Source organism: Rana temporaria, chromosome 13 (assembly GCF_905171775.1).
Source record: "Rana temporaria chromosome 13, aRanTem1.1, whole genome shotgun sequence".
NCBI lineage: Eukaryota > Metazoa > Chordata > Amphibia > Anura > Ranidae > Rana > Rana temporaria.
This window is the reverse complement of record NC_053501.1, coordinates 96,885,143-96,906,102: the sequence shown is the minus strand read 5'-3', so window position 1 is coordinate 96,906,102 and position 20,960 is coordinate 96,885,143. Positions and strand designations below refer to the sequence as shown.

General features: G+C 46.9%; 1 protein-coding gene across 5 annotated transcripts in view; it reads right to left on the bottom strand.

The window, feature by feature from the left end:
- ARHGEF11 (Rho guanine nucleotide exchange factor 11) overlaps nucleotides 1–20,960 on the bottom strand; it is a 302,232-nt gene that overhangs the window by 130,523 nt on the left and 150,749 nt on the right. For all 5 annotated transcript variants that reach the window (XM_040332151.1, XM_040332146.1, XM_040332148.1 and 2 more), the window contains 7 exons: nucleotides 19,850–20,025; nucleotides 19,688–19,759; nucleotides 15,796–15,915; nucleotides 11,643–11,697; nucleotides 9,069–9,145; nucleotides 6,514–6,648; nucleotides 1,008–1,076 (listed from right to left, as the gene is read on the bottom strand). In XM_040332151.1, coding sequence (XP_040188085.1) covers nucleotides 1,008–1,076; nucleotides 6,514–6,648; nucleotides 9,069–9,145; nucleotides 11,643–11,697; nucleotides 15,796–15,915; nucleotides 19,688–19,759; nucleotides 19,850–20,025 — 704 coding nt within the window. The remainder of the gene's footprint in view (nucleotides 1–1,007; nucleotides 1,077–6,513; nucleotides 6,649–9,068; nucleotides 9,146–11,642; nucleotides 11,698–15,795; nucleotides 15,916–19,687; nucleotides 19,760–19,849; nucleotides 20,026–20,960) is intronic.

Genomic DNA, 20,960 nt, shown 5'->3' with positions numbered 1-20,960 from the left:
GTATAGTTACCCCTGCTATTATGAGGCGTACTCAATGTTAAAGCGGGAGTTCACCCATTTCTAAAAAATTTTTTTTTCTTCCCCTAGATTCCTGCTCGTTCGGTCTAGGGGAATCGGCTATTTGTATTAAAATAGGTGCAGTACTTACCCGTTTACGAGATGCATCTTCTTCCGTCGCTTCCGGGTATGGGTCTTCGGGAGCGGGCGTTCCTTCTTGATTGACAGTCTTCCGAGAGGCTTCCGACGGTCGCATCCATCGCGTCACTCGTAGCCGAAAGAAGCCGAACGTCGGTGCGGCTCTATACTGCGCCTGCGCACCGACGTTCGGCTTCTTTCGGAAAATCGTGACGCGATGGATGCGACCGTCGGAAGCCTCTCGGAAACCTGTCAATCAAGAAGGAACGCCCATTCCCGAAGCCCATACCCGGAAGCGACGGAGAGGATGCGTCTCGTAAACGGGTAAGTACTGCACCTATTTTTAAATAAATAGCCGATTCCCCTAGTAATAACGAGCAGGAATCTAAGGGGGAAAAGTGCCCTCTAAGGGTGAACCCCCGCTTTAAGTATGGCCGTCTTTGTTTTGAATTTTTTAAGTCGTTTGTGTAAGTCGTTCGCGAATAGGGATTTGCGTAGAATGACATCACCGTCTTAAACATTGGCTTGTTCCGGTTTAATTTCGAGCATGCGCACTGGGATACCCCCACGGACGTCGCATGCGCGGTTAAAAAAAAACGTTGTTTACATCGGGTCACGCCGTATTTACAAAAAACACGCCCCCATTACATCCATTTGAATTCCGCGCCCTTACGCCGCCAAAGATAAACTACGCCACCATAACTTACGGCGCAAATTCTTTGAGGATTCAAAAAAAAAAAGTAAGTTACGGCGGCGTAGTGTATCTTAGATATGCTACGTCCGACGCAAATATGCGCCGAGGTACATGAATCTGCCCCATTGGGTTTTCTTTTTTTTTTCCGCTCTTTTTTTGTTTATAGCGCAAATCTTACCTCTGCGATATAGTCTCCGTGGTCATAATCGTCTTCTGGGCATATGATTGGAGTTCGGCTGTTGTCGCTCTAAAGAACCAAAAATGTGTTATTTCCTACCGCTGCTCACTTTTGAGAATAAAATGTCATGTGGTATACATGGTGCTTTACAACACACAAGGGACCCAGAGCAACATTTTGACTTTAATTTTTCAACTTTTTTATTTTTATAAAAGTTAAAAGTTTCTTCTACTGCCGATTAGAGAGGGTTTCCCAACTCCATGTCCCGAACCATACAGCAATGGGAAAGCCCTGGAGATCGGGATTTATGGGGATTCTTCTACCTATTGCTAGTTTTAGCTAAAGTAGACCTATAATTTAAAGCGTATGTAAACCCAACAGTTCATATTCCCGATATGTGCCTGTGTACCAAGTACTTGTATGAGAAAGCCTCCTGTTCTCTGTATTGCTTCCTTTGTGTGAAATCCCTGGTGTTCCTGCCAGTCCCTCTGCTTTCCTATTAAAAACTGACCACACTAAGCTGGAGAGCACACCATAGTCAGTTCTCTAGCTGTGCTTGGGAACTCTGGGGTAGATTCAGTAAGCAATTGCGTCTGCGTAACCATAGTTACGCAGCGCAATTGCTTAGTTGCGCCGGCGTATCGACTGCTCCTGATTCAAGAAGCTCGATACGCCGCCTGCAGCCTAAGATATGACTGGCATAAGGCTCTTATGCCGTCGTATCGTAGGCTGCATTCTTACGATGGCCGCTAGGGGGCGTTCCCGTAGTGGTCAGCGTAGAGTATGCAAATTGCATACCAACGCCGATTCACAACCCTACGCGCGCCCTGCGTACGCATTTTACGTCGTTTGCGTTCGTCGGGTTCCGCGTAAGGCTGCTCCTGCTATTAGCAGGGGCAGCCAATGCTAAGTATACCCGTCGTTCCCGCGTCGCGATTTAAAAAAATTACGTCGTTTGCGTAAATGAATCGTGAATGGCGCTGGACGCCATTTACGTTCACGTTAAAGCAAATGACGTCCTTGCGACGTCATTTGCCGCAATGCACGTCGGGAAAGTTTCCAGACGGAGCATGCGCACTACGTTCGGCGCGGGAACGCGCCTAATTTAAATGATCCACGCCCCCTACGGGATCATTTAAATTGCGCGCGCTTACGCCGGCCATTTTTACGGAGCGCCCGCGCAAATTACGTAGCTACTGCTTCATGAATGTAGCGCAGGTAATTTACGGAGGCGCAGTGTTAAAACGGTACGCTGCGCCTCCGTAAGAGGGCGCAATTCGTACCTGAATCTACCCCTCTGTGTGCTCTCCTCAAATGATCAGACTTGTGCCCCTCCCTTCCACCCCACAGCCATTCACTGGAAAAATCAGTGTGCTGCTGTTTCTCCTCCCGCCGGTTCTTATTCAGCCGAGAACAGAGAGAATGTGATGCCTTAAAAAAAGGAACAGTGGAACCTCGGATTACGAGCATAATCCACTCCAGGAGAATTCTTGTAATCCAAAGCACTCGCATATCAAAAGCGAGTTTCCCTAATAGAAGTCAATGGAAACAAAGATAATTCATTCCACATTAACTTCTATAGCACGCAATACCGCATGTGGTCAGAGGTGGGGGGGGGCGCCAGAGAGCCTCGGAAATATTTGGGGACAGCTCGGCTGATCTGGGAAACCCTCGGAAAGGTTCGGGAACGGAGTATTTCAGAGCCGTTCCGAGGCGCCCCTGCACCTCAGGCCAAATGCGGTACTGCACACTCTCATTAGCTTAAATTCTGCGAGACAACACTCGCAAACCGAGTCAGAATTTAAAAAAAAAAAATTTGTTAACCACGTTACTCGTAAAACTCTAATCAGGTGCTTCCAAAAAATACTCCACTGTTGTAATTCAGGTGCCCGAACAGAGGTCGGGCACCTGAACAGGGGGTGGCAGCGGCGAGCATAGATAGATTCATGCATTGCATAAGGAGAGAGGGGGTCCCTTTTGGATGCACCGCCACTGGAAGAAGTGCTACGCACCATACAATTGTGCTCTCCTAATACAGCACAACATTTGTTCCAGCTTTTTATAGTGTTACGGGTACATTTTACACCAGCCAAACTGTATAGGATGGGCATAAGAGAACAGTTTGGCTGCACTAGGTGCTCTAGAGACCATGGGGACCTTATCCATTTACTATGGCGTTGCCCAAAACTACATCTCTATTGGACGGCAGTTATTGCAACCATTAATCAGGTATTTCAGGTCAGTGTCCCACTAGACCCCAAACCAGTGGTTCTTAACCTTGTTGCAGGTACTGAACCCCACCAGTTTCATATGCGCATTCACCGAACCCTTCTTAATTGGAAAAATAAAATATGATTTGGCGTGTGATGGGCACAGTGGCTGCGTGTGATGGGCACAGTGGCTGCGTGTGATGGGCACAGTGGCTGCCTGTGATGGGCACAGTGGCTGCCTGTGATGGGCACAGTGGCTGCGTTTGATGGGCACAGTGGCTGCCTGTGATGGGCACAGTGGCTGCCTGTGATGGGCACAGTGGCTGCCTGTGATGGGCACAGTGGCTGCCTGTGATGGGCACAGTGGCTGTGTTTGATGGGCACAGTGGCTGCGTGTGATGGGCACAGTGGCTGCGTGTGATGGGCACAGTGGCTGTGTTTGATGGGCACAGTGGCTGCGTGTGATGGGCACAGTGGCTGCGTTTGATGGGCACAGTGGCTGCGTGTGATGGGCACAGAGGCTGCGTGTGATGGGCACAGAGGCTGTGTTTGATGGGCACAGTGGCTGCATGTGATGGGCACAGTGGCTGCGTTTGATGGGCACAGTGGCTGCGTGTGATGGGCACAGTGGCTGCATGTGATGGGCACAGTGGCGACAATTGATGGGCACAGAGGCTGCATGTGATGGCATAGTGAGGCTGCAATTTATATATATATATATTTTTTGCTAGTCAGAGAAGGCTCATTTAAAATAACACAAAACATTTTTTTTATCTGCCATTTTATATTAATAAAGTGCTGGTCACCTCACCTCAGTCAGCCTCCTCCCCTCCCCCCCAATCCAGCCATTTAATTATATGCTCTTAACAGGTTCTACTTACTTTTAAACAAGTTCAGTAGTCTTTTTTAGCACACTGTCTGCTAGGTTCAAATTCCACTAGTCAGGCAGGCTCCTCGAGACTAGTCCTTGCCTCTCTAGCTCGTCACAGGCAGCGCCGACACACAGCTCTCTGCGCAGCGCTCCGAGTCCCCCCCCTTCCGGCCGTGAGTGGAGTGACGTCACGCCGCTGGAAGGGACCAAGAGACTCCTTCACAGGGGGAGTAAACAGGCTGCAGCAAACAGGAAAGGGAGCCGGGAGGTGACGGTCCCGGATGCAGGAGTGCACTCGGCACACAATTTGTACAGTGCCGCTGGCGGCCGAGCTTCACCTCCGGCTGCGCCCCCCTCCTATACAAAATGGTATCGCCCAGGGCACCCGTCCGCCCCTGCCTTGTACCGGCGGCCCTGTGTGACCTCCGCTGAACCCCCGAGACTCACTCATCGAACCCAGGTTAAGAACCACTGCCCCAAACAGTGCATTTTAGGAATCCTAGATGACCTCCCAATTGAAGACAACCCCAAGCAGGCAATTTCAAGGGCTCTTTTCCAAGCCTGTAAACTAATCCTCAGAGGCTGGAAGGCGATTGAGCCTCCTACTCTGAAGGAGTGGATAGCCCAAATGGGAGTTACCTTGAGAAGAATACATCTTCCAGCACCGTGCCCGCCCTGGAAAATTTGACTTGATATGGTCCCCATGGTTGAACACACCTGGCCTAACCCAGTTGACCTTATTCTGGACAGAATACTTCTTTAACTACTTCCGCCCCTTCCTGCCCAGGATAATTTTCAGCTTTCAGCGCTGTCACACTTTAAATGAAAATTGCGCGGTTATGCAACACTGTACCCAAACTAAATTTTTATAAATTTTCTTTCCACAAATAGAACTTTCTTTTGGTGGCATTTGATCACCTCTGGGGTTTTTATTTTTTGCTAAACAAACTGTTTCTGTCATAAAATTATGTTTTCCCCTTCACTGACGGGCACTAATGAGGCGGCACTGATGAGGCACTAGAATTGATGGGCACTGATGGGCACCAATAGGTGGCACTGATATGCAGCACTGATAGGCGGCACTGACAGGTGGCACTGATGGAAAGCACCAACGATGAGGTACTGATGTGTTACTGACAGGTGTTGTTGCTGGGCACTGTAATGGTCACTGATTGGCACTGTGGTGGGCACTTGCAGACTTTATTATTGGGGCACTGCTGGGCACTGATTGGTAGCCGATTGGCACATCTGAGGGGGCTGTGCTGATAATGTGCTGATTATCAGCACAGACCCCTCCCCTTTGACAGGGAGAGCCCCTGATCGACTCTCCCTGTCAGCGCAAACCAAGGAATGTCGGACACTTCCTGGTTCACGTGATGATCAGCTGTGATTGGTCACAGCTGATCACGTGGTAAGAAGCCTGTGACAGAGGCTCCTTATCACAATCGGAGATGGGGCGTGTCAGACTGCCACGCTGCACTCGCGATCGCCGTGCTGCCGGCATGTTATCCTGCTGGACGTCATATGACACCCACTCAGGATAACGGAAACACTTCCCGTCCATGTTTCCTGGTTTGGGAGAAGGAGGAGGAAGGGTATTTACTGAGTGTTGCAATGCATGGAAACGCCGATTTTGTGTATATGCGCACATGAAACAATTTTGAATGGAACCTGTACTGTTTGTATATTTCCTATGTGTATTTTTCAGACAAAAAAAAAATAATAATAATAAAGAGGAGGTTCACTAGTGAATGCATTTTTCTGGAATCACTTTTTGACTTTTTAAGTGGATTTACTTTATTAGGTATTTTTCATTTCTGAATTTTTTACATTACTAAAGGGATAAAATTTAGGTATTGTCGTTTTCTGGTATCTCTGAGTTCTGATGTTATTTTTCACATTAATATTGATTTCACACATAAAATTCTATATTACAGAAGTATTTCACCATAAGACCCCTTTCACACTGAGGAGTTTTTCAGGCGGTTTAGCGCTAAAAATAGCGCCTAAATACCGCCTGGAAAACTCCTGCCCTGTAGTCTCAATGTGAAAGCCTGAGGGCTTTCACACTGAGGCGATGTGCTGGCGGAACTGCTCCAAAAGTTATGCCAGCAGCATTTTTGGAGCGGTGAGAGGAGCGATGTGTTTTTAGCGCTCCTTCCCATTGAAAACAATGGGACACCGCGGTAACACCGCCGGCAATGCGCCTCTGCAGAGGCGCATTGCGGGCGGTATTAAACCTTTTTCGGCCGCTAGCGGGGGTTAAAACCGCACCGCTAGCGGCCGAATACCGCCACAATTCTGTGGCAATTCTGACAGTACAGCGCCGCTAAAAATAACGGCGCTATAACGTCAGCGCACCTCCCGCCCCAATGTGAAAGGGGCCTAAAGCACCCCCACTGATACCGCTGTCCCTTCTCTGTACCTGGTCTGTTCCTGAAATGAAGGTAGTATCTGAGCCCTGCCGCCGGTGCTGGAAAATCTTCGTAGAGATGACTGGGGAGGTATGAGAGCTGTCCAATCCCAGGTCAGATAGGATAGAGGTCCGATTCATAGAATACTGGGGAAAAAAGAACCATATTGTTTATAGGGCAGCGCCAGTTTAAACATTACACATTTTTAACCCATCCGCGCCTAGGGGTAAACTAAATCTGAATGCCTAAGCACAATTTTGCAACTTTGACACGTGTTAGTAAAACTGTACATATTTTCTCACACATGTATATATATATATTTTTTACATCTGGTATCATATGTTTAGTGGTATTTGTTTACCACTGCTCTCCCTTCCCCTTTTCTTTATTTTGTATTTGCTTTACTTAAAAAATTAATAAAAAATATATTCAACCATAAAACTGTACATATTACCGCAACTACTTTGTGCATCCATGTGGGTTATACCACATTTTCTTAGGACAAAATGGGCTGTCATTTAGTGGCAAATGGTAATGGATATCTCCTGAGGAAAACTGGCCCAACATGGTAAAAGAAAATATATATTTTTTAAATGTAGCTGATTTAGCTGTATATTTCTTGCAACTACCATAACCTTCCATTAAAGAAAAACTCAAATTAAACTCTCCTGATCCTGACGATTGCATCGATACCAAATATGTGTATGTTAGTTGTTGTTTGTACCCGACGCACAGCACAGAAACTAGTGTGAATTTTCCCTTTATTTATCTTACCTAAAATACAATGATACTGGTAATATTAATAAAAAAAAATACCTTAATCTAGGTATTTTTTATTAAAAATGTTTATTAATATGAATCTTTTTTTTTTTTTTTTACACACCCTTTTTTTTCTCTGCAAGGAGAGAGAGAGCGATAACATTTATTTCTATCCTCCATTCACAGATAAAGAAAAACACAGAAGTGGGCTTCACAGGGACTGATCACTGTGATAGCCAATCAGAGACTAGCACAGCGATCAGGGGACCAGGAATCGGGTGTTCCAGATCCCGATCATTAGTACAGGGCATGGGGCTCCCGCTGAGACCCCAGTCTCTGTGCTGGGAGTGCGCTGTGCAAGAAAATGTCAGGAAAGACCTACTAGAACAGCTGAAACTCATTTGGGGTTAGTCAGAGGCACTTTAAATGATAGCAGGTGTGTACTGATCCTAGGCAGGGTGCACAGGGTGCTACGCACCCAGGCGCCGCAGAGGTGGGGGCGCCAAAGCTCCAAAGTGCTCCCCTCCCTCCTCCTTGTCTGTGTCCAGAGGCGGAGCGCCTGTAGCGGGTGCTGTGGTTCCCCATTCCGCTTGCTCTCTCTGCTGGCAACTGACAAGAGCGCATAAATCCAGCTGTCCCCGGAATCCGGGCTGGGTACCACAGCGGAGCCAAGTACTGGAACATGTTTCGGCACTAGGCTCCACTAATTAATTCTTTCTGGTGTGCATGGAGCAGTCTCCTGTCTGCCCCGCCCCTCTGCCTGTGTGGGCTCTTTTCCCATAGGCGGTGTGAGTAGAGGCTTCTGGGTTGGCCGGAGCTGCTGCCAATCATCCCATGCACTCCCAGAAATGCTCTCAGAGTGTCACCATCCAAGTAACCAAAGATGCCATGTATGCCCCGCCCCCCTGTAATGTGCTTTTGCTCCCAGCGTGCCCGAGCTACATGGATCTATTGGACAAGTACTGATCTATGGGGACAACTGATGTGGGGGGCTCTGATGGGGGGCACCTGCTGTGGGGGGGGGCTCTGATGGGGGACACCTGCTGTGAGGGGGCTCTAATGGGGGACACCAGCTGGGGGGGGGTTCTGATGGGGGACACCTGCTGTGGGGGCTCTAGTGGGAGACACCTGCTGTGGGGGACTCTGATGGGGGACACTAATGAAGACTTCTTAGGGGAGCATCTCTGTGTTTGAGTCATAGCCATAGAAACATTTGTAAAGAGGAGGAGTTAGTAAGATGACCATGCCCATGTGGGGACGCCAGAAATATTTCTGCACCCAGGCGTCTGTGACCCTAGGATCGGCCCTGTACTGACTGTACTGACAGCTACATCCCCAGTAATATACATTATTTTATTTTTTTATTTTTACTCCCCTTGCCTAAAAGATTTCAGTTTGTTTTTTAATTGAGTTGTACAGTTTATATGTCACATTAAAGGTGGAAACAGTTCTGAAATGATTTATCTTTGTCTCATTTTTTTTACATCACAGAAACCTGACATTTTAACAGGGGTGTGTAGACATTTTATATCCAGATCCTGCAGTATTGCAGAATATGGTATTTGGTTATAAAACATTTGTTGCACGAATGTCAGAGGCGTTCATGCAAGTTAAACAAAATGTCCCAAATTTGTCTAAGGAATTAATTGCTCGTATCTTCATCTCCATCTAGTGACCAAATTTTTTTTTTATGTCACAATGTATAAGAACATTTTTTATTTTCAGGGTTCACCTTTAAGAACATAAAATAAATATATAAAAAAATAAAGAAAAAGTAAAACAGATAGTCCAATTGATCTGCCCCCACCTCACTAAGAGATGGTATCCTTTCTGTTCCAGAATCCAAGCCACTGTCACAATCTTGTGAATCCACAGAAAGACGGCCTAGAAAAAGCAGATTTATCATATAACCAGATACACAAAGAAACAAGAAATACAGTAAATAGATGTCACCATCATAAATATTCCTGTTTTCTGATGACATTTATATTAAGGGGACACGGATTCCTGCTCTGACGATGTCTCCTGACAGCCCTTACCCAACTAAGGCACATTATACCCACCAATCAACGATGGAGGAGCACAGCGAAGTCTCTGATGTTGGTGCTTACCCAGGTGAATGGCATGACTGATGTCCGCATGGTCATCTTGCCCGATAACATATACCCACTAATTCAACAATGGACGAGGACAGTATAGTCTTTGATGTTGGTGCTTACCCAGGTGAATGGCATGACTGATGTCCTCATGGTCATCTTGCCCGATAACATATAACCACCGATTAACGATGAAGGAGGACAGTGTAGTCTCTGATTTTGGTGCATACCCAGGTGAATGGCATGACTGATGTCCGCATGGTCATCTTGCCGATAACATATACCCACCGATTAACGATGAAGGAGGACAGCGTAGTCTCTGATGTTGGTGCTTACCCAGGTGAATGGCATGACTGATGTCCGCATGGTTATCTTGCCCGATAACATATAACCACCGATTAATGATGGCATGGTCATCTTGCCCGATAACATATAACCACCGATTAATGATGGCATGGTCATCTTGCCCGATAACATATACCCACCAATTAATGATGGACGAGGACAGTGTAGTCTCTGATGTTGGTGCATACCCAGGTGAATGGCATGACTGATGTCCTCATGGTCATCTTGCCCGATAACATATAACCACTGATTAACGATGAAGGAGGACACTGTAGTCTCTGATTTTGGTGCATTCCCAGGTGAATGGCATGACTGGTCATCTTGCCTGATAACCATGGGGGGCACTGTCATCAGGCAAGAAATATGTCACCAGGCATTTAGTCACATGCCTGATGAAGGGGTCCTGTGTGCCTCCAAAATGTCCCTATCTTCTGTTGTGATCAATCAATAAAGCATTGGACCCTTTTATGGAGTGCCCCATGTGCTGGTGACAGATTTCTTGCATTGAAACCCTTCCAGTCTCCATCCGGTGGTTGCTACAGCATCCACTCACTCTTCAGCAGTTTTCAGATACGTGTGCGTTTGGGACATTGCCTCGGCCCGATGGTGATCAGGCCTGCTGATTGACTGCTCAAGCCCAAGTATTTTGTCACATAGGGAAGGTTAAATGCTCTCCTGTACCCAGAAGGCGTCTTAGCCGAAACGCGTCAGCGTATAGCCTGTACTTATGTAACCAATAAAGGACTTTTATTTAAGAGTATTCGAGTTTCCAGCCCCTTTTGATTCAAGTATTGTATTTGTGGGGCCTGAACGTCCTGGCTAGAGCACCGGATCACAGTTCGTGGACTTCTATATTGGCAGTGGAGCTGGGGTAACATTTTGTTTCTCTTCTCCTGTACCCAGAAGCCCATGAGAATAAAGTGACGGTGGCATGTTTCTTGTCTTGAAGTCCTTCCGGTCTCCAGCCAGTGGTTGCAACAGCATCCACTCACTCCTCAGCCATTTTCAACACCCTGACAGTGGTCAGGCCTGTTGATTGGCCCAAACCCAAGCTCTGTGGTACTGGGGGTTACATGTTCCCCCATTCCCAGAAGGTCCAACCTGAGAGACCTCACACGGGCACTGAGACCCATAGTCTGTCAATGGGCTGTGTTTATGTAGCTTGAGCTGCCAGGTGATGGGTGTATGCAGCCCATTCAAGCGCCATGATGTGTGCGCAGGGATGGGTGAGTGACCCCAAACACAGACCGTTGTTTGCGTTCAGAGCCACTTACCTGCACCGGTCATATGGGGACAAGGGATTGTGTCCATGCAGCCGCTGCATTCCCATAGGCTTGAACTGAGGCTGCCTGCACACAGCACCCGGTAGCTCAAGCTGCATAAACACACAACCCATTCATGGACTACACCCCAAACACAGACAGTGTGTGTTCGGAGCCACTTACCTGCACCGGTCATATGGGGACAAGGGGTTGTGTCCATGCAGCTGCTGCATTCCCATAGGCTTGAACTGAGGCTGCCTGCACACAGCACCCGGTAGCTCAAGCTGCATAAACACACAACCCATTCATGGACTACACCCCAAACACAGACAGTGTGTGTTCGGAGCCACTTACCTGCACCGGTCATATGGGGACAAGGGGTTGTGTCCATGCAGCTGCTGCATTCCCATAGGCTTGAACTGAGGCTGCCTGCACACAGCACCCGGTAGCTCAAGCTGCATAAACACACAACCCATTCATGGACTACAAAGCTCAGCGTCTAGGTGAATGAGGCCTTCGAGTGATGGAACAGGGAGGTAGTGAGGGACCTCAGGTGAGTGACTATACTTTACTAGCTGGGTGGCCTCTCAGGAAGAACCTCAACTTTGCCCTGATGGAAAAATAGACAGTGACTCCTAACTTTATTTCTTACAAAGAAGAAACCAAAAACAAACTAACATTCTGGTATTCTGTATCCTACGGAGCTGCAGTCGCTGTAAGAACGCAGTATATCCTGAAAAGAAAAGAAAGAAAATATTTTAAAACTGATGGAAAGACTTCTACAATGGGTAAGCTTGATTCCACAAGGTGGTGCTCTAAATTCCAAATACTTAGCTAGATTCAGGATGGCGAGCGCATAGTTGCGGCGGCGTAGCGTATAGCGTTTACACTATGCCGCCGTAATTTAGCGAGGCAAGTACATGATTCTCAAAGTACTTGCCTGCTAAGTTACGGCGGCGTAGCGTAAATCGGGCGGGCGTAATGGCGCCTAATTCAAATTTAGCTGAGGGGGCGTGTTTTGTGTTAATGGGGCTTGACCTGACGTGATTGACGTTTTTTTGGAACGGCGCATGCGCCGTCCGCCTACATATCCCAGTGTGCATTGCGGCAACGTACGCCGCACGGGCCTATTGGTTTCGACGTGGACGTAAATGACGTAAATCTCTATTCACGGACGACTTACGCAAACAACGTAAAATTTTCGAATTTCAACGCGGGAACGGCGGCCATACTTTAACATTACTATTCCAACTATTTGTTGGAATAACTTTAGGCCTGATAATGCGTTACGTAAACGGCGTATCTGTACTGCGTCGGCCGGGCGTATGTTCGTGAATAGGCGTATCTAGTGATTTACATATTCTACGCGGACCGCAATGGAAGCGCCACCTAGCAGCCAGCCTAAATATTGCACCCTAAGATAGGACGGCGCAGATTCCAAGTTAGGTCGGCGTATCTACTGATACGCCGGCCTAACTCTATGTGAATCTAGCTAACTGTCTATTTTGGCATCTTCAGCCCCATATGTCACACTAGAGATTTTTGAATGGCATGCTTACTAAATTATGCTTTTAAAACTGAGTTTGCCATGTGAAACATAGTAACTTGTTATATGGTGAATGGAATTTATCACACTGCTTTTTAAAAATGTACAAAATGTTTGTTGTGCGGATTTTGTCAACATTCGCTCAATCAGGGCAAAAATTGCCATATTTCCTCTGTTATGTCCCAAATCATCACTGCCACCTAGTGGCCATGATGGATTTTTTACCAGAAATAATCAGGACAAAAACATTATGGCCCGGATTCATGTAGAGTGGCTTACATTTGTGCGGGCGTAGCGCATCTTATATGCGCTACGCCGACGTAACAGAGAGGCAAGAACAGTGGGGTAGATTCAGGTAGGGGCGCGCAATGATACGGCGGCGCAGCGTATCGTATTTACGCTACGCCGCCGTAACTTACAGGAGCAAGCGCTGTATTCATAAAGCACTTGCTCCGTAAGTTGTGGCGGCGTAGCGTAAATGGGGCCGGCGTAAGCCCGCGTAATTCAAATGTTGTAGGGGGGGCGTGTTTTATGTAAATAATGGATGACCCGACGTGATTGACGTTTTGTACGGACGGCGCATGTACATATCCCAGTGTGCATTGCTTCCAAGTATGGCGCAACGACGTATTGGTTTCGACGTGAACGTAAATTACGTCCAGCCCTATTCGCGAACGACTTAAGCAAACAACGTAAAAAATTCAAATTTCGATGCGGGAACGACGTCCATACTTAACATTGCGTGCGCCTCCTAATAGCAGGAAGAACCTTACGCCGAAAAAGCCTAACGTAAACGACATAAATAAATTGCGCCGGGCGTACGGGTCAGAGTAAGTCCACCTAATTCAAAGTAGGAAGGAAGTGGGCGTTTTCCATTTAAATGAAGCGTGACCCCATGCAAATGAAGGGCCGAACGAACGGCGCATGCGCGCGCATGCTCAGAATCACGTTGAATATACTCCCTAAGATACGACGGATCAATGCCTACGACGTGAGCGTAACCTACGCCCAGCCCCATTCACGTACGACTTACGTAAACGACGTAAAATATGACGGCTGTTCCCTGGTCCATACCCTAACATGACTTACCCCTGCTTTATGAGGCTTAAATATACGCCGGACGTACGCCTTACGTAAACGGCGTAGATTACTGCGACGGGCGTAAGTACGTTCGTGAATCGGCGTATCTCGCTCATTTACATATCGACGCGTAAATCAATGGAAGCGCCCCTTGCGGCCAGCGTAAATATGCGCCCAAGATACGATGGTGTAGGAAACTTATGAAGCCAAAATTCAGGCTTATCTTACTTGCAAAATCAGGCGCATAGATACGACAGCGCATCCGTGCACTTAGGCGGCGTATCAGTAGATACGTCGGCGTAAGTGCTTTCAGAATCCGGGCCATTGTGACCATTAGATGGTGCCAATGATATAGGAATCACATAATAGTGAAAGTACAGCAATTTGTACCCTGATCTATTCTATCAAAATAGTTTTTCTCTGGTGCTCTCTCTGCATGTATGTATATGTATATATATATATATATATATACACACACACACACACACATATATACACACACACACACACACATGGACATGTGAGCATCAGAACTGCACAACGGAGCAATGGAAGAAGGTAGCCTGGACTGATAAATTCAAGAATGGTCCAAGGAACACAATTAGTTTGAGGTGTTGACTTAGCCTCTAAATTCTCCAGATCTTAATCCAATCAAGCATCTGTGGGATGTACTGGAAAAAAAAAGTCTGATCCATAAAGGTCCCACCTCTCAACTTGAAGGATCTGTAATGATGGCTTAGTGTCAGATTCCACAGCATACCTTAAGAGGTCTAGTGTGGTCCATGCCTTGACAGGTTATAGTGGGTGGTCATAATGTTATGGCTGAGCAGTGCATTTTATATATATATATAAATTTGCACTCGCCTGCTCGCATTTTGCGAGTAAATTGAGGGCTGGCGAGTGTGGGGCGGGCTGCCTGGGAGCAGTGGGGGCGAGGAGCCGCTGCCGCCGACTTGTTGTTCAAAGCGCGGGGAACATGACAGCTTTCAATTCAATAGCTGTGTTCCCCACATTATATACAGCCCCTCCCCCTTGTCCGGGCACTTTGACAGATCACCCATCCCAGGATTGGACGGGTGATCTGTCTATCAAAGTTTCCTGGACAAGGGGGAGGGGCTGTATATGTCTGTTCGCGGCGGGGAACACAGCTATTGAATTGAAAGCTATCACGTTCCCTGCGCTTTGAACAACCAGGATGCGGCGGCTCCGGCTCCTCTCCTCCTCTCACTCAGCACAGGTAGGCTGCAATGGGGACACTGGCTGCTATGGGGACACTGGCTGCTATGGGGACACTGGCTGCTATGGGGACACTGTCTGCTATGGGGACACTGTCTGCTATGGGGACACTGGCTGATATGGGGGACACTGGCTGATATGGGGGACACTGGCTGATATGGGGGACACTGTCTGCTATGGGGACACTGTCTGCTATGGGGACACTGTCTGCTATGGGGACACTGTCTGCTATGGGGACACTGTCTGCTATGGGGACACTGTCTGCTATGGGGACACTGGCTGATATGGGGGACACTGGCTGATATGGGGGACACTGGCTGATATGGGGGACACTGTCTGCTATGGGGACACTGTCTGCTATGGGGACACTGTCTGCTATGGGGACACTGTCTGCTATGGAGACACTGGCTGCACTAGGGACACTGGCTGCACTAGGGACACTGGCTGCACTAGGGACACTGGCTGCACTAGGGACACTGGCTGCACTAGGGACATGTGGCTGCACTGGGGACAGGTGGCTGCACTGGGGACAGGTGGCTGCACTGGGGACACATACTGCATTGGTAGACATGGGCAGGCTGCATTTTTGGGCACTGATAAAGTTGTTGTTAATATTTATTTTTATAACTTAATTTTGCATAAAACATTTAAGTGTCATTTCATGAGATAATTTATGATGGCGTGTCTGGGGGCGGGACATGGTAGGGGTTGGGCGGGGCAACTGGTGGCGAGTACGCCTTGTGGCCTGGCTAGTAGCTCAGGACTTGAAATTTTGAGCCCTGCACATATACAGTGTGTGTGTATATATATATATATATATATATATATATATATATATATATATATATATACACACACACACACACACACAGGGCTTTCTGACAGCATCCTGGCATTGTTTCCTGGATGACCTGAGTAATTTCCCAGACAATGGTGGACCTGCAATCTAGATCAGCAGCCTGCACTTACTCCAGGCCCCGCTGTTTCTTGGCGAATCTTTAGCTGCAGTTGGTGGACTCTCCGTCTGGCCCCTTCTATCTGCTCCTGTAAGCTGGAATTTGGGGTTCTGTTATAAACTTCACACAGTGTCTGCAGAAAAAAAAAAAAAAACAAGACGTAATTTATGAAGAAATAAAATAAAACAATTGCTATAAGTAGCGAAAAGTGGAAGAACAGCCATTTCTAGTTTCTCAAAAACGATACTGCCATCTCTAGAATTACATTTTCTTTTGTTTTTTTTCACCAAACAGCAATTTTGAATAGAGATACCGGGCCAGATCCACAGAGCAAGTACGCCGGCGTATCTACTGATACGCCGGCGTACTTTCAAATTTCCCGCGTCGTATCGTTGTTTTGAATCCTCAAAACAAGATACGACGGCTTCTGGGTTAGATCCGACAGGTGTACGTCTTCGTACGCCTTTGGATCTAAGATGCAATATTTTGGCGTCCGCTGGGTGGCGTTTACATCGTTTTCCGCGTCGGGTATGCAAATTAGCGATTTACGACGATCCACGAACATACGCGCGGCCGTCGCATTTTCTAACGTCGTCTGTAGTCGGCTTTTTCCGGCGTATAGTTAAAGCTGGTATTTTGCCGCGTATAGGTAGAATTGCCATGTTAAGTATGGCCGTCGTTTCCGCGTCAAAATTTGAATTTTTTTTTTTTTTTGCGTAAGTCGTCCGTGAATAGGGATGGACATAACTCACGTCTAAGTTTAAGAATGATGTCGTTGCGACGTCATTTTCGCGCAAAGCACGGCGGGAAATTTCTGGACGACGCATGCGCAGTTCATTCGTCGCGGGGACGCGCTTCATTTAAATGAAACCCGCCCAATTTGAAATCCGCCGACAGAAATACACTACGCCGCCGTAACTTACGGCGCAAACTCGCTGAGGATTCGAATATACGCCAGGTAAGGTACGGCGGCGTAGTGTATCTCTGAGGCCGTGTACAGACGACCAAACATGTACGATGAAACCGGTCCGCCGGACCGTTTTCACCGTACATGTCTGCCCCGGGATTTCTGTATGGTGGCTGTACTCACCATCATACAGAAATCCGCGTGTAAACAATACGCGGGGCGTGTCCGCGCCATCGCCGCGACGATGACGCGGCGACGTGGGCGGCCCTGCCAGTTCAATGCTTCCACGCATGCGTCAAAGTCATTCGACGCATGCGAGGGATGGCGGGCGCTCGGACATGTACGGTAGGTCTGTACAGACGACCGAACATGTCCGAGCGGACAAAAAAGAAAAAGGCCCGGCGGGCAAATGTATGCTGGAATCCTGTCCGCTCGGGCCTACACACGACCGAACATGTCTGCTGAAACTGGTCCGCGGACCAGTTTCAGCAGACATGTTCAGTCGTGTGTACGGGGCCTGATACGCTCCGCCTAACTAAATGTATGTGGATCTGGCCCGACGTATATACTCGAGTATAAGCCGACCGAGTATAAGCCGAGGCACCTAATTTTACCATAAAAAAATGGGAAAACGTATTAACTCGAGTATAAGCCTAGGGTAGGAAATGCAGTAGCTACTGTAAGTGGAAAAGAGGGTCAACAATTCCCATCTGCAGCCTCACTGTGCCCATTTGCAGCCTCACTTTGCCCATCTGCAACCTCACTGTGCCCATGGCATGCCTCACTGAGCCCATGGCATGCCTCACTGTGCCAACCTGCATACCTGTCATGCAGTCAGACGGCGGCCGTCCAGTGTAACAAAGCCCACGCTCCGCCTCGTCCGTGATAGACGGAACACTCAGTTTCCCCAGCAGTGAGTCAGTGTTCCGCCTATCAGGGTTGAGGACAAGGAGGAGGCGGGGCTTTGTTACACTACACGGTCGTCGACTAGACTGACATCACAGCGCCAGGAGATCAGGCGCACAGAGCTGAAAATTGACACAGACTCGAGTATAAGCCGAGGCGGCATTTTCAGCACACAAAAATTGCTGAAAAACATATACTCGAGTATGTACGGTAACTGGTGCAGCTTTTGAGCCAAGCATTGCATTGCACTTGCGCCATGATCCCATTTACTTTAATTGTCGAGGTTGACAGGTGATGCCACCTGCCAACGTGGCAAACGGAGTCAACTTTACCACGCCTGCAATGCTTTGCATATGAAAACCCCCCTCTGGCTGATTTAAAGGAGTTGTAAAGGAAACATTTTTTTTTGCTGAAATTACTGTTTACAGGGTATAGAGACATAATAGTTAACTGATTCCTTTTAAATTGAATAAAAATAGATAAAAATCAATCATATAACTTCTAGTTTCGTTTTTGCATGTTATCCTGCCTCTGTGCTAGACAGAGCCATAGAGCAGTGATTGTTTGGAAAATAAAACTAGAATCTCCAAGTACTGTGGTCATCAGGAAACAGACAACCAGGAAGTGTCCAGAACAGAGAAGGATTACAGCAACATCAGAGCAAAAACGAACAATGAGGACATGAAACCAGGACTGCAGTAAGGTAAAGGAAGCCATTTAGCTAAAAAAAAAATTCCTTTAGTGACCCTTTAACCACTTCAATACCGGCCCATTGTAAAATGACGTCCACAAAGGACCTCTACCGTTCAGAGTGGACGTCATATGACGTCCTGGGCTTTGTGGGGGGGGGGGGATATCTGAATGATGCCTGCAGCTAGAGGCATCATTCAGATATCCTTCTCTTCTGCCGGCGATTCTGCACAACGTAAGAATGATCATAGCGGTGGTTCCGCCGCTAGATCGTTCTTACAGGTGGCGGGAGGGGACATCCCCCCCTCCTGCCGCCATCCGGTGCTTCTCCGGGCTCTCCCGTGCCATCGGGGGCCCGGAGAACGAATCGTCCGGCGCTGGCAGGAAGCATAGAGATGACTGGTGACCAAATTTTTTTAACGCCCCTGTCCCCAGTAGCTTGCGCGCAGAAGCGAACGCACACGCAAGTCCCGCCGACATATGTAAACGCTGTTTAAACCACATATGTGAGGTATCGCCGCGTGCGTTAGAGTGCCAGCAACAATTCTAGCACTAGACCTCCTCTGTAAATCTAAACTGGTAACCTGTAAACATTTTCAAAGCGTTGCCTATGGAGATTTTTAGGTACCGAAGCTTGGCGCCATTCCATGAGTGTGCGCAATTTTAAAGCGTGACATGTTAGGTATCTATTTAACATAATCTTTCATATTTTACAAAAAAATTGGGCTAACTTTACTGTTTTGTAATTTTTTTAATTCATGAAACAATTTTTTTCCAAAAAAAAAAAGCCTTTAGAAAAATTATTGCGCAAATACCGTGCAAGATAAAACGTTTCAATGACCGTCGTTTTATTCCCTAGTGTGTCTGCTAAAAAAACATATATAATGTTTGGGGGTTCTGCGTAATTTTCTAGCAAAAAAATTATGATTTGTACATGTAGGAGAGAAGTGCCAGAATAGGCCCGGTATGGAGGTGTGTATAACAGCCCGGTATGGAAGTGGTTAAACTTTCGTTAGGAGGTGGGGGTGGTAAAAAAGAACCTGCCCCTTTTTAACACCTGTCTGAACGAGGCCTATAGGGGACAATAACTTGAAATGTTTCAGGTACTTGGTTTTTATATATATATATATATATATATATATATATATATATATATATATATATATATATATATATATATATATATATATATATATATATATATATATATATATATATATATATATATATATATATATATATATATATATATATATATATATATATACACCTGCTCTACCACTGCAATAGAAAGGAGGTACAATAATTAATTGCATGTAATTCAAGATTTCTAGAATTCAGTGTTTTAAAAAGCCATAAAAGTTCAAAAACAGCACCCTTCAGAAAAGATTTTACCACCTACCTGAAGCTCAGTCTCCTCTTGTTTCAGCATATTGCGCAGGATTTGACTTGCATGTTTCTGGACCTCAGGGTCCTGCAGTAACAATATACAGTAAAACTTAGAAAGTTCAAGAAAAATAAACAATAATCCACAAAGTCACTCCAATGTTTCTCTCATTGTTACCTGTAGTGGTTTAGGCCCTGTGATCCTCTGGGGAGGGGGAAGAGGAGGAGGAGGCGGGACAGGAGAAGACCAGGTGTTCCGAGGAGATGCAGAGGAGCTGTGGTCATGTTGATAACCGGATGTCGACATGGAAGGAGGAGGAGAACCCAGCAGTGTGAGTGCAACGTAGGTCCCAGCTGGTTTAAAAGAAAAAAAATGGATATGTAAACAGCAAGGGCAAAGTTACAAAGGCTAGGTAGGTGCTGGAGTATGGCCACATAAAGTTATATGTTTTGTTACTAGCTTCATCACAACCAAATAATTTGTCACCTCTTGGCCTACACAATTCTGGTCAAAAGACTTTTAATGGCTATTTTGCTTCTTCTCAGAAAGCTATAACATTCTTTAGCTTTCTAAAAATTACTAGAAAATAGCATCTTTAATTTTTCTCCCCCTGCCTTGGGAATCTGAAATCATAATATGCTAATACCAATTTGACCTTGGAGGGTGCCACCCTTCCACATGCAGAACTATTGCCTGGTGAGAGTGTTGTAGGTGGCTCCACTGACTAGTAAAGAGGAAGAGAGGATCTGTAATACAAGATTACAAGACAGAAAAAAAAAGGATTTTCATAACACTTAAAGCGAGTACTCCTAAATACATAGGCCCGGATTCACAGACATCGGCGCATATTTAGGCGGGTGTAGCGTATCCAATATACGCTACACAGAGGTAGCGCAGAGAGGCAAGCACCAAATTCACAAAGCACTTGCCTCCCAAACTGCGCTGGGTTCCCTCGGCGTAAGCCGGCGTAGGTGGAAGTGGGCGTGAGCCATGCTAATGAGGCGTGACCCCATGCAAATGATGGGCCAAGCGTCATAGAAGTACTTAAAACGAACGGCGCATGCCCGGTCCCGTGGTCGCATCCCAGTGCGCATGCTCAGAATCACATCAAAACAACTGCCTAAGATACGTCGAATCACTGCCTACGTCGTAAACGTAACCTACGCCTAGTCATATTCACATACAACGTAAACGACAAAAGATACGACGGCTTGTGTTCCCTGGTCCATACCTTTGCATGAGTTGCGCCTCCTATATGGGGAATAACCTTACGCCGGACGTACGACTT